Source organism: Mastomys coucha, unplaced genomic scaffold (assembly GCF_008632895.1).
Source record: "Mastomys coucha isolate ucsf_1 unplaced genomic scaffold, UCSF_Mcou_1 pScaffold12, whole genome shotgun sequence".
NCBI lineage: Eukaryota > Metazoa > Chordata > Mammalia > Rodentia > Muridae > Mastomys > Mastomys coucha.
In genome coordinates this window covers 32858634-32874758 of record NW_022196894.1, presented here as the reverse complement: position 1 = coordinate 32874758, position 16125 = coordinate 32858634, and the positions used below count along the sequence as shown (strand labels likewise).

At 52.2% G+C, this 16125-nt stretch overlaps 1 protein-coding gene across 1 annotated transcript in view; it reads right to left on the bottom strand.

The window, feature by feature from the left end:
• Positions 1–13607, bottom strand: part of Adcy5 (adenylate cyclase 5) — a 154180-nt gene extending 140573 nt beyond the window's left edge. The window contains exon 1 of the mRNA XM_031363770.1: positions 11310–13607. Coding sequence (XP_031219630.1) covers positions 11310–12446 — 1137 coding nt within the window. The 5' untranslated portion in view covers positions 12447–13607. The remainder of the gene's footprint in view (positions 1–11309) is intronic.
• Between the last annotated feature and the right edge of the window lie 2518 nt (positions 13608–16125).

Sequence of the window (16125 nt, the reverse complement as noted above, 5' to 3'; positions counted from 1 at the left end):
CCACATTAGAGCAGAACAAAAAAAAACCTCCTAAACCAAGGGTTCTCATTTCTTTTCTTTTCTTTTTTTTTTTTTTTCAAAAATAAAAGTTGTTTTGAGCCAGGCAGTGGTGGCGCACCACCTTTAATCTCAGCATTTGGGAGGCAGAGGCAGGCAGATTTCTGTGTTGGAGGCCAGCCTGGTCTACAGAGTGAATTCCTGGACAGCTAGGGCTACACAGAGAAACCCTGTCTCAAAAAACCAAAACCAAAACAAAACTTGTTTTGAGGTAATAAGTTTATTGTCATCTTGTGACAGTAGCTTAATCTGCAGAGAGGTCAGAGACCAACCAGGGAGGGTACATAAAGACAAAGATTTTTAAGTGTCAAGTAAACAATTACAAGTCTCCCCCAAAAAAACATTATTTTAAATTTCACAGTATCCCCCTAGTCTTGCCAGCAAAGCATCTGTAATAAACAAGCCAATGAATAGGAGCTAAGAGCCAAAGCCAAGCCCTAGGTTGTACCTTCTGCCACCCAGTTCTGCACTGAATGCACTTCAGGCCCCTGTACACAGCCTCTGGCTCCCTAGTGTTCCAACCAAACCGGGTTAAAGTCATGGCAGACCCACCGTCTGTTTGGATTCCCCCTAATAAAGGGACCCAGAGGTGAGGACCTTAATAAGGGAGGTTTACCTGGGAGTTAGCCCCAGAGAGCAATAGAAGGGGGCGGGAGATCGCAATCCAGAAGGAAAACAAGAAACCAGGAAGAAGAGCAGGAAGAATGTGTTACAACCTTGAGTCACTATAGAGCTTAACACTCCCAGAGAACTCTGGGAAACTGGCAGAACCCACACCCCAAACTAGACCCTTCCACCCCCAGGACAAAGAAGGAAGGTACTCGGATGGTCAGAGCACTTCCGACCTGCCCTCCCAGTAGGCCCCAAGGTTCCAAGCCCTCGGGTACTAGGAGCTAGAAGTTCGACAGGCAGACACCAAAGGCACATGCCCAAGAGCATCAGGGAACAGGCAGACTGCTACACTGCTGCAGGACCTTACAGGATGTTCGTGGGCTGCTCGTACCCAAGTTTCTGCAGTGGCTGATAGGTGGAGGGGGAAAGGGTTTCCCTCTTTGGGTTACTATTAAGATCAAAGGAGGTAGGGTCTACAAGATGGTCCAGCAGTTAAAAGTGCTCTCTGCACAAATATGGTGGCCTGAATTAGATCCCTGGTACCCATGGTGGAAGGAGAGAACCTGCTCTCTGACCTCTGACTGGGTGCTCGGGCATGAGCCATTTGGCGTGCAAACTCACACGCGCAAGAACAATAATGTTAATTTTACAAAGGAAAAACAACCTCGAGACATGGAAAGAAAAGATTAATGTGGTCACGCAGCCAGACATGGTGGTACATACAGGTTTATATTCCCATGATTTTGGAGGGTGATTAACTCAAGGTTGAGGCCAGCCTGGGCTATCTATTGCATTCAGGGCCAAGATGGGGTACAGTGTAAGACCCAGTCTTCAAAAACAAATCAAATAATCACACTCGGCACATGGTGCTTTAGCCAGTGCTCCAGGGTGAAATAGACTTGGTACCTATTCACTGCTTAGGCTCAATCCTTCAGGAGACCCCTTATTTTGGAGATTCAGGACAGGAGAGGAAGAAGTCATATTTAGGGAAATGATGATCTGAAATGACCGCTACTACCTCCCCATGGGCAGCTACACACTCAGAGCCCGAAGCAAGAATTCTAGAAACGCATTCAGCAGAGCCCAGGTCTTCTACAGCTTCATCACGCAGAAGCCCCACCTGCTCTCAGCCTCATGCCAGCAAACAACTCCTAAGAGAAGCTGAAGCTACGTAAAGGAGACATATCACTAGCCTGGTCCAGCCCCGCTGTTTTATTTCATATAGGATTTCTGACCCAGATGGAAAATGAAACTTATAGGCAGCCAGCCAGTAGAGCCTGGGCAATCTCCTTCTAAGGGAGGCAAGCTGCCAAACACGGGCCTCCACACGCCTCAATGTGGTGTCCTTGGTTGGTCTATCCCAGAGGCAGGGGACTGGACAGAGAGCAAATCCCGAGAGTGCTGCAGTATGTCCCAACACTAGTGTCCCCTATTCCATATTCCTTGGGGGAAAAAAAGGAACTCATCTGGGATCAAATACATCTGATAAAGGCTTCCTGCAATGTCCCCTTCTTGGTACCTTTTATATATATATTAATGCATTAAAAGCTTTTAAACCTGGGAATTCTGTTCAACCCAGGACAGCTGTCCCTCAAGGTCGTAAGGGGGATTGGTTCCAGGACCAGCCTCAAACATCAAAATCTACAGATTTTCAAGCCCTTATATAAGATAGTGTGAGATTTACAGAGAACCCACACACATCCACCCATGCATTAACCCAGAGATGTCTATCTCTGGGTTCCTTGTATCACCTAACACAATGTAAAATGCTATGTGACTTTATCCCCGCTGCTCTGTTTAGGGAACAGTGACAAGAAAATGAAGTCTGTACATGGTCAGCACAGACTCAAATATTTTCAGGCCACAGCAGTTGGATCCACAGATGCAGAAGGCTGACTACGTTTCCCAAACTTATTTAACACAGGCTGTATGTGTATCTATGAAACGTTGGTTAAAGGGTCTCTCAGGAATAGGCTTAATGTGAGACTCTGGGCTAAGGGCCATCCTGGGAGGGCTGGGACCCAGGTGAACCAATCCACAGGCCTTCAGCCTAACGCAGTGCCTTGGTCACAGGAGGCACCCGCAACAAATGGTGATCAGAATGAACGGGGAAGGCTGGGAGGGTGGCTTCCCAATCTGTGAAGTGGAGTAGTACCAGCAGTGCCAGGCGGCAGCCCCGTTTCTAAGGCACATGCTTCAGATTGCTGCAGGAGGGTTTTTGGAAGCCCTGCTCGGAGTTTAGGATTACAACCCACCAAAATAGGCTTCCGAGCGGAGCGAGCGGCTGGCTTCCTTCTGTGGAGGTGTTGGTCTAGCACTTTCAGCGAAGCCTTAGAGTGGGCGGTGTGCAGACATCCACCCACCCCACCACCCATTCATTCATTCATTCATTCCGTTGGTTCATTCAGAGCCTCACTGATCACCTACTATGTACGTACGCAGTGCTGGTAGGCATGAGGCCTGGAGCCCCTGTGACCCCTCTGAATGTATAGCTAGCCAGCTGTGAGCTCAGTGACAATGTCCACTGCCCAGGGAGCCCTCGAAGCTAGAGAGTGATGTCAGGCAGCCTCAGCCCCAGAGTAGCAGTGTGTAAACCCCCAGAGCAAAAGGGGATGGGGGGGTGCACATTTCACACTGACACATGAGGCTGGGCTACAGAACAAAGCTCCTTCTGTCTCCTTATGTTTTGTTTGTCTCCCCCTCCTCTGACTATGTCCCTTTGTTCCCAGTGGCAACCCTGCCCCCACTCCCAAGCCCTTCCTCTCCCCATACTACCAGCAACAACCTCTTATGCCTTTCCTTAACTCCAACCTCTGTCCTTCAAACCTGATTCCCTAACCCCTTCCTATCCCCTGTCCTCCTCCTTTTCCAGTGTTTTCTACACCCAGAGGCAAACCTAGCCACGCCCCCTTTCTACCGCCCCTCCCCCATCAGAGTAGCTACAGATTGCTCTGCCCTCAACAGGAAATAGGGGCTAGAATGGTGGGAGAGGAATGAGTGGAGAACAGCAGTTCCAAGCTGGATGTCTCCCATGAAGGTTCACTCGTACCATCATCCATCCAATCACCTTCCAGATCTGCATTCCTGAATCAGTACACACTTACCAGCCCCTCCTGGATGCCACTCAGTGTGAATGCAGGATGCTGCTGCTTTCAATGGGGGTCATGCACTATGATCTGAGAATAGTCTGTGTCTCTCTAAGGATCCATAGTGTCTAAAAGATTAGTCCCCAGGATGACACTACTGGGAATGGTGGAGCCTTTGAGATATGAGCCCCTAGAAGGGTTCCTGAGGTCACCGGAGGTGTGACTTCTTGGCAGTTTTGTCTGATTTTTCCAGCCATGGTCTCTGTGGCCCAGGCTAGCCTCAAACTTACCATGCAGTTGAAGATGACCTTGAACTTCTGAACCTCCTGCCTCCATGTACAAGATTAAGACATGGGCTGCTTTGCCAGGTTTATATTGCTGGCCCAGGTGTTTTACCTCATCCTGCTTTCTCTGCTCCTCCTGGTTAAGATGTGACCACTTGGTTCTACCTACAAAGTTTCCTGCCTCTACTGCTCATTAAGATTAATGCAATGCTCATGAGAGATGAGCCAATGTGGGCACCATGTTCTTGAACCTCCAAAGCTTTAGTAAATAAACCTTTACTTTGAAAAAGTTGGCTACCAAGGTTTTTTGTTATAATTGTGAGGAATGAAATGATATACTGAGAAGAGAGTGCTGAGGTGGTATGCAGAGAATTGCAGTGTGTTGCCCTGTACACTGAGCCATCGAATCCTAGGGTTGGCTGTAACCAGAGAGTGTTCCTCTTGCTCATTAAGACTACCAGGAGAGCTTGAATACTAGATCTAAGCTGAAGAAGAAGAAGAAGAAGAAGAAGAAGAAGAAGAAGAAGAAGAAGAAGAAGAAGAAGAAGAAGAAGAAGAAGAAGAAGAAGAAGAAGAAGAAGAAGAAGAAGAAGAAAAAGAAAAAGAAGAAGAGGGAGGAGGAGGAGGAGGAGGAAGAGGAGGAGGAAGAGGAGGAGGAAGAGGAGGAGGAGGAGGTAGAAAAGAAGGAGGAAGAAGAGGAGGAAGAGGAGGAGGAGGAAGGAGAAGAGGAGGAGGGAGAAGAGGGAGAGAAGGAGGGAGAGGAGGATAGGAGGGGAGGAGGGAGAAGAGGAAGAGGGAAGATGGGGAAGGGGAGAGGAAGGGGGAGGAGGTCGGAGGAGGAGGAGGAAGAGGAGAAATAGTTCAGGCTGAGGGATTTATTGAGTGTAGCCCTTGCCTATGTTGCTCAAGAACCTGTATTTGATCTCTAGCACCAAACAAACAAACAAACAAACAAACAAAAAACGCCAACAATTTCTGGCCTCCACCCCAGACCCTTGGATGTTGCACTTTCTAGCAGCACTGTGTATCTGCATATTCCAAAATGTTCTCAGAGGATAATGCTAAGCCTGGGCTAGGGCTCAGTGCTAGACTGACCTAGGGAAATGCTCCCCTCCGCAGGGAGCCTAGCAGGCAGCCTTCTGGCTCCACTAGTATACCTCACTGACAGAGAGCATCTTATTTGTTTACTGCAATCCAGTTGCCAAAAAGGCCTACTTGGAGCGAAAATATGCCATTATTTTCTGCCCTAAAACCTATCCTGGGGAGCAACCAAAACTGAGTTAGCACTTCTTGTAAACTCCAGCAAGAAATCCCAGCAGCAGCAGCAGCTTGCCTGGTTCATTTCTCCTCTGCAGTATCCTTCACTCTTGTCAACTGTCTCCTTAGAATTCAAGGTCTTCAGTCCTCTTACTAAACTAGCCACCTCCCTCTGAATTTTAGAATTAAACACTATACTTGACAAGATTTCAACTTTCCTATGAACTAGATCTCCTATAACAGAACCAAGAGTCCTACCTGCTTTTCCACACAGCTCATGTGAGCTCACTGTCTATTAACTAAAAATCTACAGATTTTGTTCATAGTGTTATAGAGATCTTTCCCATCTTGCACCTGGACATTGCTTTGAGAAGGTTAAAGTGTGTATGTGTGTGTGTGTATATGTGTGTGTGTGTGTGTACCTGTGTATGTGTATGTGCTTGCATGTATGTGCACATGCCTGCATGTGTGTGCTCATTCATGCATGTGTGTGTATATAAAATGTGTATGTGCATGTGAGTGTCCGTGAGCATACCAGCATATGTGTGTGCATGCCTGCATGTGTGTATGTATAAAACATGTGTATGTATGTCTGTGTGTGTCTGTGTGTATGTATGTATATGTATATGTGTATGTGTATGTGTATGTGTATGTGTATGTGTATGTGTGTATGTATAAAACTTTGACTTTCCAGTTTGCTGCATTAAGTTTTATATTTGGGAAAGAAAATGAACACTGATCTTGCCCTCCACAAGCCAGCTACCCGTATCTGATAAGGATGGATGAGAGAAGAATATGCTAGAACATCACTTACATAACTAAACCCAAAGGATTTATGGGAACAAGCATGGTGAAGTTCTCAGAGCAAACTTTCTACTCCCAACACTCCTGGGAAGTAAGCAATGAGCCTGTCACAAAATGGAAGAAGTTATCAGAGGTACTATGAAGGCCTTGTGAACAGAAAGTCACCCAGCTAGGAGCTGGCATAACCTAGGGAGACTCCTTCCTGGGGTTCCCTGGCCCACATTTGGCTGGAATCCTGGTGGCAGTTCCATTCATGTCCCTCAGGAAAGGAGGTGGCCTGGCCCAAGCCTGGACCACAGCCTTATTCTGATGCCAACCGTAAGCTTTGACACAGGGACTCAAAGCCAGGGCCTGTCTACACAAGACAACCTGGGTCCCAGCCCTTTATACAGTGAGGTTGGAGAGCTTATCTATCCTCTGTTCAGCTATTGAGCTGATCCTTAGCACAAAGACCTGAGATCTTACTTACTTGCACATCAACTTAGACTGAGCATCTCCACCAACTCAGCAGCAGATCATTCTGACCTTTGGCTGAGTTGTCACTGATAGGCTCCTCCCCCTAATCCAGATCACTGATCCCCCCCCACCCCGCCCCACCGATCCAAGAGCTAGCAAAAGACCCCTACCCCCAATCCAGAAGCTTGCTCAAGCCCTGCCAAGAGCCACGTCCACTCCCCTCTAAGTACCCTGTCCTAGCTGCCTGCAAAAGGAAAACAGAATTGAAAACAATTAGGAACTATAACTAGCAAATGCAATTAGCCTGGAAGCTAATTGAGGGGCGACGAACAGACCCTCCTCTGCTCCAGACTTAAAATCGACCCTGATTCCAGCCTTCAGGCTTCACTTGTGGCCAGGTTGCCCTTCCACAGAAATATAAGTGATGAAGAGTTAACTGGTGGAAGACAATGCTGGGCTCGAAGGGTAAGTGTGTCCCCTTCCATGTGACCCAGCAGCAGCATACTTTGGGGAGGCCACGATGACCAATCAGAAGGTCTCTGGGTCATGTTCCACAGCAAGGAGGTGGTTTCTCAACAGGTATTATAGCGCTGTTGGGTGCACAGGCTGCAGGAGCATGGGGGCGAGGGAGGAGTAGATCACTAAAGCCCAGCCTCTGGGCTCAAAGATTAAAGGAAGAGGGGGTGCACCAGGCACTCCCTGGGGAGCTCAGGTCAATAATAATAATAATAATTCCTTATCATTAGAATAATGAGAAAGGCAGGGACCCTTGGAAGCCAGCCCAAAACAAGCAGGTCAGAGCTGCCAGGATCTCCTTTGAAAGGCTTTCCAGCCACCTTAACACCAGTCAGTCAGACAGACAGACAAGCAGGCAAGCAGGAAGCAGGCACATACACATATGCTTGTCCCTGGGCAGCCATGGGACTCCGTTCCTGACCTACATCCTCATCCATCCCTTACTTCCTTGAGGCAGACATTCACACGTGCTCAGTCACAGAACATCACCCACACAGTGCCCGTGCCATTCTGATGACTACGAACAACTGGTGACAGTTGTCAGTTCAAACAGGTACAAAAGAAGGCATGCAAGAAACCACTAAGCTAAGCTTCTCCCAAAGGGGCTGGGAGAGAATAAGGGCAAGGAGCTAAAGCAGATAGACATCAGTGGGGATGAGCATCCACTTGGTAAGCTCCCTGAGAAACACGCAGGGTCAGAATCTTCTCCCTGTACCAGGCAGGTTTAACATGGCTACAAAATGAAACACCCCACGTTTGAACAGTGCCCCTACTTCCCAAAGAGCTTCTCCATCCATCTTACTTCCTAAGGTATCTCTGGAAGGAAGAAATGACCATCTTCTGGAGTTCAAATGAACAGCTCACTCCACGCCCCCAGGTCCCAAGGACATAGTCTCCAAAATATTCTTTGACAGCCAAGCATGGGTAATAGTTGTGGGAGCATGCTTGTTTGTGTGTGAGCGCACACAGAGGCTTTATGCAGCAGAGTGGGATACAGTCAAACAAAAAATGAGGTTGCCATGGCAACAGGCTCCAGCATCATTGCAGCCTATTAACACAAGTGAGGAATGTGTTTGGCAGATGCTTGAGTGTTATTTATGGTATGGGTGTAGCAGAGGGACCTCTAACAGGCAAAGGAGGAGAAAAAAAAAAACAACCTATGACGCTCCTACTGTACCTCAGTGAGGGGATGAAACCATGACAGCCACACGTGAGCACAGAAGAGGCTGAAGACCAAAGAAGGCAGAACTAGCTGAAAGGTTAAGGGTAGGTGGGCCGATATCCACAGGGGTGCAGGAGTAGATGGAGGAGGAAAGGAGCAGGTGGGGAGAAAGAGAAAGGAACACCCAGTGCCACTGAGAGAGCTGCACCTCTAGTCTTAGCAGTCTTCCGAATGAAGACCAACATGTTAAGAAACCAAGTACTGCTTCCCTGACCAAACTGAGGTTGGAGCCCCACACATCAAAGAGGCAGGACAAAGCACACACAGACCAGAGCATGCTTAGAGCCCCAGGCTATAGAAGGGTAGAGGTTAGCCTTGCAGACAAGAAGTAATGCTCTCACAGTTTACTGTCAGCCTACTACAAGGCCAAGATATCCCAGGGTGGAGAGGCAGGAAGTGGGATGGGGGTGGGGAGTGGAGGGCATCGAAGCTCAAACACAGAACAGGTTTACTATCACCACCTGTCCTGGGGATGTGTCTTCGTTAGGGAGAAGAACTTAACATCTAACCAGTCACCCTCCAGAACCTGCTGCTTTAGAGCAATCTGAGGCAGCTGGTCTACAACTGTTTGCACCCGCACAGTCGTTACTCAAGAAAGACAGTCTGGGTCATGCATAATCTGAAAGGTAAAGTCAAGAACAAACAAAACAAAGGTGCTGTTTTCACTGTGGTCAAACAGAAAGAATGTGTAAATAAAGAAAATATAGAAGAAGAAGGAGGAGGAGAAGGAGGAGGAGGAGGAGGAAGAAGAAGAAGGAGAAGAAGAAGAAGAAGAAGAAGAAGAAGAAGAAGAAGAAGAAGAAGAAGAAGAAGAAGAAGAAGAAGAAAATGAAGAAGAAGAAAGAATGTTTGTGTTCCCCTGTCTTGGCCCATTCCTATCACGTTCTGCTAGACTTAGAGAAGATTTAAAAAAAAAAAAAAGTTAAGTATAAACCTACTCCAAAACCTGCAGCCAATGAAAAAAGTCTAAAGACCACAGTGGGAAAACAAGCTGGAGTGTGGAAGGGTGGAGTGGAGAGGGAGGGAAGAAAGGTTAGTCTGAGGAACCACCAGGGAAAGTCCATCTGGAAGACAAGATTGCAACAGTCTGTTCACGCTAAGACAAGGCTCGGATTTATCTCCATCTCCGAAAGCCTATGTTCAGGACTGTCTCCCATTATTGTCAGACCTCAGGTTCTCCAGCCTGGTGCTGTAAAATACCTTGAGCTACCCTGGAAACCTCCATTGCCACATACACAAACCAAAGGCTCTTCCTTCCAAGTATAGCTGTGCCCACCCTCACTGACACAACGCCCATCCGAGGCCCATCTGAGACCCATAGCTCCATAACAACAGTAGCAACCCTTTCCAACAACAACCATCTCTTAAAAGATTGCTGTCAAGTTCAAAGCTGATCTCTAAACCCCACCCTTTCTGATACCAAATCAGATAAGAAAAAAAAAAAAAAACAAAAAAAAAAACCGAATACTACCACCCATTTGACCTGGTCCTCTCATTGTACCCCCAATCAAGCTGGCAAGAAGTTCCTAAATCACTACTAAGTATCTAGTACACCTGGGGGAGAGAAGGAGGAGGAGGAAGCGAAGGAGGAGGAGGAGGAGGAGGAGAAGGAAGAGGAGAAGAAGAAGGAGAAGGAGAAGGAGAAGGAGAAGGAGAAGGAGAAGGAGAAGAAGAGGAAGAGGAGAGGTAGCCCAGAACTCCCAGGAGGTTACACTAGCAAAGTCAGTGGGTGGCAAAAAAGAACAAGTGTTTCAACTTGCCTCTGGGACCACTGTTAACCAAGCAGAGGGGAGAAAACCCAGTATGGCCATGGGAGGAGGTCCTTGAAAGAGGTGAGTCTTCACACAGAGGATGCTGCGAGTGGAAGGAGCATAGTCAACCCTAAAAGAGAAACTTGGGATGGGGAGAGGTCCCTCCCAGTCACAGTACCCCCCCCCCCGAAGAACCAGAACCTATATGACTGTTATTCCCTGTGGATGAGGATGTACTCAGAGGGCTCAGGAGAGCACACCCAGAAGGATGCAGAATTCAACTGGATCAAAGTCTGGGAAGAAGGTAGAAATGGAGAGGAGGAAGGAGGCAATAACAACAGAATTCTGTTAAGAGGGTCTGTGAAAAGAGGCAGATACCAAATGAGGTATAGGAGTGTGGGGTGTGGTCCAAAGCCACACTCACCCACTTGCAAGACCCCAGCGGATGCTCCAACTGAGCCATGTAAAACAAACAGGCTCCGTAGGGCTCACAGACTGGGACAGAGAACAGGGTGTGGATGTCAGGGAGACTGTCTCACCATGGGGTCAAGCCTGAGTCACCAGTTAACCAAGAATCATAAGTCTGGTGTCCTTCTGAATCCTATGTTTGCCCAACAGGTCCCTTTAGGGATCTAAAGTTCCAGTATGGCGACATCCAGGAGTGTCTATTAGAAGGGATTGGGATGCGTAGCATAGCCAGAAAGGGGATGATAATCCCATACATCCTGGCAGCTCCTACCCACCTGTGCTAAAGGCAGACTTAATCAGTCCTGCTTCAAGATCTTAACAACTCCCAACAGCCCATCCTCAGGGGGCAGGGCTCCTCCTTAAGACTGGGCAACAATCTTCCACAACCCTGTATCCAGGGACCAGCTAACAAACCCACAGGGGAGCTCAGGAGGGGTTGGCTGCTAGAGGGTCCAGCCACTTTTATGTTGTGAGTGTTGTTTATACAGGACCAGAAGTTCTGAGAGAAATAGGGACTCAAAATTTCTCAAGTACTCCTTTCTTGCTTAAGTTGGCAATCGTGACTAGTACCAAGAATGTCCTCTACCAGGCCAACAGCATTACAAGCCTTACAAGAGTAGTCTTTAGCAGATAAAGAAGTTAGGCCAGCAAGGCACACAGCGTGGCATGGCATGCAGCCTGCTCTCTCTGGTTACTTTTTACTACTTTTAACTGGTGTGGACTTCATCCCTTTTTCTCTAAAATCAGGCCTAGGCCTGCCCACCCCTCAACCAAGTGTGGCCTAGTGGGCCCCTACCTGTTTCAGCAGAAACTGGTCCTGGGCGTTGGTGTGCAGAGAGATGGCCAAGTGGAGAGCCGACAGAAGCACCCCGCTGAGCACCGCAGCCCTCATGCGCACAGGCAGCAGGGTGTAGATGGTATAGATGAAGAACACGGTCCACCAGATGCCCTCGGAGGCGCTGCGTGGCTGTGGCAGCAACAGGCCCACTACCTGGACGGCCAGCACTACTGCAATAAGCGCGTAGCAGGCCAGGCCCATGTGGTCCTGGTGGAAGGCGGCACGGTTGCAAAGCACGGCCATGATAAGGATCACACCCACAGCAGCTGCCAAAACGGCCAGGTAGGTTATCTGGAGAGGGGGCCGCGCCGCATGGAAAGCCAGCATGACCAGGCACACGAGCACCAGCACAGCCATGAGCATGGTGAGGCTGCTTTGGTTCAGGCGGAAGAAGTAGCGCTGGTACAGACGCTCCAGTTTGTCCGACGGGAACTTCTTAGAGCGGAATATCTGCAGCAAGGCCAGGCAGCAGGCGCCCAACGACAGCACCGCGCCGGTCCCAGAGCCTGACGCCGCGGAACTGCCTCCATCCTCGGACCCGTCTCCATCCTCGACAATGCCAGTCCCGGGCTCCAGCTCCTCGGCCGCGCGGCCTTTTCCTCGACGCTCCTCCAGACCCAGCTCCACCGAGCGGGGGCGCACCTCCGTGCCACCTGCGGTCGCTGCGGCCGCCGCCGAACTGCCACTGCCACCCGCAGGGGGCGCCCGGGTGCTGCCCCCTCCAGCCGCGCCCCGCCGCTGCCGCCTGCTGCCGCGACCACCGTCGTCGCCGCCGCGCTCCTGCCAGGCGGACTTCGAGCGGAAGCTGAAGCCGAAGCCCCCGGCCAGAGGGTCATCACCGCTTAGTGGAGGGTCTTCGTCGTCGTCGCCCCCGCGCCAACGGCTGGCCAGGCGCTGCTGCTGTTGTGGGGTCACTGCTCCCCCAGATCTCTTGGTGGAGCCGCGGGTCGATCCCCCGGGGGCGTGGGGGTAGCCATTGGCGCGGGAATCGGCTTCTCCCCAAGCGGCGCGATGCTCCGGGCCTCCCCGGGGCGCCGGCGACGCCGCTGTCTGTGCAGCGTAGCCCGGGGGGCTCACGCTTTTGGAGCCGGACATCCCCCCCTCGGCCTCGTCGTCTTCTTCCTCTTCCCCCGGGGGCCGGGCCGGGGGTCTCCAAGGAGAGGGCGGACGGCCAAGCAGGGGGACCAAGCTAGGGTCACACGTCGAGGGAGGCCCGGGGCCCTGCGCAGCAGCGGGACATCGTGGCACCCCCGTCCTGAGCGGTGGAGGACAACGGGAAGGCTAGCGGGGAGACAGCGCAGCCCCGAGGTGAGAAGTAGCTACGAATCAGAGTCCAGAGTCCCAGGTCCGAGACGGAGTTGGCTCCGAGCGGGGGCAGTGGGGACAGCTCTGGCTGCTGCGCCGCGCGCAGAGACGTCCGGACTCCTGGCTCGCGTCGAGCTCGGGCCGGGAGTTGAGGACCAGGCGGGACGGAGAGGTGTCCTTGCGGGCGGCGCCTCTCCGAAGCTGGCAGTTCCCCGGGCGCGGCGCTCACGGCTTCTGCCTAAGCGGAGCGCAGCGACTCTCCCAGCAAGGTGGCGACGAGGGCGGCTCGGCAGGGGTCCCGGCACGGAGACGCAGCGGGTGCCCTTTGCTCGCAGCGCACTGGGAGCGACTGGGAAGTGCAGGCTCCTGCCAGCATTATTTTCTTACGAGGGGTGGGGAGGTGGGATGGGGGGTGGAGAGGACGGGGGAGGGGGCGGCGGGCGGAGCAAGAGCTCCGGAGCCCTGGGGAGGAGGGTCCTGGAGCCGGGGGGGCCGTCGCCCGCATCCCCCACCTCCGGAGGCGCGAGTGGGAGCGTGGCCCCCGCGAAAGGCGAACAGAGCCTCCGGCGTGTCCGCGCAGGGGGCGGGGGCGAGGACCGGCTCCTGCGGTGCGGCCCTTCCCGTCTCGTCTCCTCCTGTCCCCCCAGACCCAGCAGGCTGGCCCGCGCCCGCAGGTCCCGAGGGTTGAGTCGCTGGCTCCGCAAGCTCCCGGTTCCTCGCTGCCGGCGGCTGGCCCACCGTGGCCGGGCGCAGAACCACTACGCGGAGGGCGGAATCCGGCGCAGCGCCGCCGCCGTTCTGCCCCAACGCAGGCGAGCTTCTCCCGGGGACCACGGCATCCAGCGATGGAGGGCTGCGGCTCAACAGCAGCCGGCCGACAGGGGCCGGCCGAAGAGCCGCGGCGCCCCGGGGGCGCTCCCGAGGGGCCCGCGGGAGCCCGGCTCCGGGCGCGCCATGCACGCCTCGGGCCCTGCGCCGCTCCGGCCGCTCGCGCCGCTCCTCCCTTCTCGCCCGCTTGCCGCCGCCGCCGCCGCCGCCGCCGGAGCGCCCTCCGCATCCCCTCCTCCCGCCGCCTCCCCGCCCCCCGCGCCGCTCGGGCCTCGGCTCACAGCGGCGTGCGGCCGCCTCCGCCCTCTGCCCTGCCGCCGCCCGAGTCCTGGCCCCCGCGCCCCGCGAACATACTCAAACCCGACCCGGGGGCCGCAGGGACCCCCGCTCCCCTTCCTCACCTAAAATTTTCACTGCGCCCCTCCCTCCCTGGTGCTTGGAGCCGGGTCAACGGGCGGATCCCTCGTCGGACCTGGGTAGCGGGCGATCCACCCCCAGCCGGGTCGTGCGACCCCAGTCCTATCTCCCCTCTTTTTATTACCCTTTTCTCCCCCACCCCCATTCAGCCCAACTTCAGCTACGGTGCTGCGCCCCCCTTCTCTGGTCCGGCTCTATTGGCCGCTTCCAGAGCTGTCAGACTCGAGTCCAGCTCTCTTATTGGGCGATTCTGTGGCCCGGCGACGGTGCCAACGGAGGGCGCGCCGGGTGGGGGGCGCCCCGGCCGCTATTGCCGCAGGGAACTGGAGACAGAGTCCCTGGAGAGGACGGAGGGACCCAGAGCCAGACCCGGAAATGAACTAGGGAGATGCAGAGACCGAGGATGTCTGGGACACAGAAAGACAGCGATAGAAAAGATGGAGTTGCTGGCAGTGGGTGAGGCCAATGCAGCCAGGGTGGGGCGAGCAGGACCGCTTTGGAGCATAGTTACTAAGAGGAAACACCACTGACAGCTGTAGGAACACCTGGCATTTATAAGGAGCACTTTGCCTGTTCATGTGTTTTAAATCCCATGTGGTTCTAGTAACAACCATGGGCTATGATGGGGACAGGGCCTGCGTAGTTATTTCCTATGTGTAAATGTGGAAACTGAGGCTCTAAGAACTTAGCCAACTTGGAATACACCACACAAGTCTCCTAACCCACAATCCAAAGATATTTTCTTCAATGCTAGGCTGGTTCTTCCACCTACTCAGATGCTTCCATGGGCAAGCTAGAGTCTCCTTGTCAGTCAAGGAAGCAAAAATGACCCTTTGGGAACCCCTGAATAAAGACAAGGGTGGACAAGAGTAGACAGCTGAGTAAAGATCTGAGTCTGTCTGCCTCTTCAACTCCCTTGATCCCTAAGCTGTCCTACTGGAGTTCTGGCAGTTTTGCTTGGGGAGGGTGAAGCATTCTCTGTCAGCCCCGTCATCCTTCTGTCCTCCTTCAAAGTTGACAAGAAGCCTAGCGGTCCAGATCCTCCTCTACTGGTCATCTCCTTGGCGACTGAAGATAAACCTTGCCAGAGCTACAAATCGGGAGGGGAACAAAAAGGAGAATTCCAAGGGACCTGAGTAAACGGGATCTTGAATAATCATGCAGCCTTTGAGTAATCTATGATTAGCTAAGTGGTAAAAAGCAACACGAACCTAGCCAGCAAAACCCTATCACGTTGGAAATTTGCAAAGCCCTGTACTGTGCTGGATGCTACCAGGAAAAGATGAGCAGTCTGGGCCTGGAACTCAGAATCGGGAAGGGAGCAGAGCTGGCCAGCCCCTCCGGCTCAGCCACCCTCACTATTTAACAAGATTTCCAAGAGCCTATCAGCTTACAGAAAAACCGTCGTTTCCCCCCTGTGAGTGCCAAAAAGATTCTGGGGGTGCAATCTGGGTCCAGCAGGGAAGGAAATGGGCAATATTTATTAAGCTTCTTGGTACCGTAGGGATATTCTATTGTCAGTGTCAAACCCCAATAAGAGAACAGATTTTAGTTGTGATCTTAATTGGCTTTCCTTTGCGATTTGGGAATCAAGCAACAGCTCGTTCTGTGTGATAGACTGAGTGATCTGATGAGCTACGCAGAGCAGAAGCACTTTGGCTTTCTAGACAGAAAATGGCTGAAGAGGCAGAATGAGAACAAAGAGCGTAGCTCATTTCAAAGAAGGTAAAACCAGAGCTGGACTTCCTTATCTTGTCAAGGCTGGCACGCTTGGGAAGTTCACACCTGTGCATTCTCTCTCTGCCCCCTAATTTCCTGGAAGGGCAGATAAAGAACAGTGTGGCCTGCTGGGACTTGAGCAGGAGTGCTTCCATTTTGGTTGGGTCTGTTGGGTCTGGTGCAAGATCTCAGTCTGAATCAGTGACCTCCTGTAAATTTTGTTCAACCGTCTTAAGAAAGGAATTACTCCAGCATAAAGAGGAACACATTTCCAGAATTCAGCCACCATAGCAAATCCGTTTAAGAGACACTTGGGACATTGGCAACTGCATGCACAGAAGGCAGGTAGACAGTGAGGTTACTGGGCAGCCTTGTATCTTTGAATCTGTTTTCATTCCTCCTCCTCCTCCTCCTCCTCTTTCCCCTCTCCTCTCCCTCCTCCTCTTCCTCCCCTCTCCTCTTCCTCCTCCCTCCTCCTCCTCCCCTCTCTTCTCCCTCCTCCTCC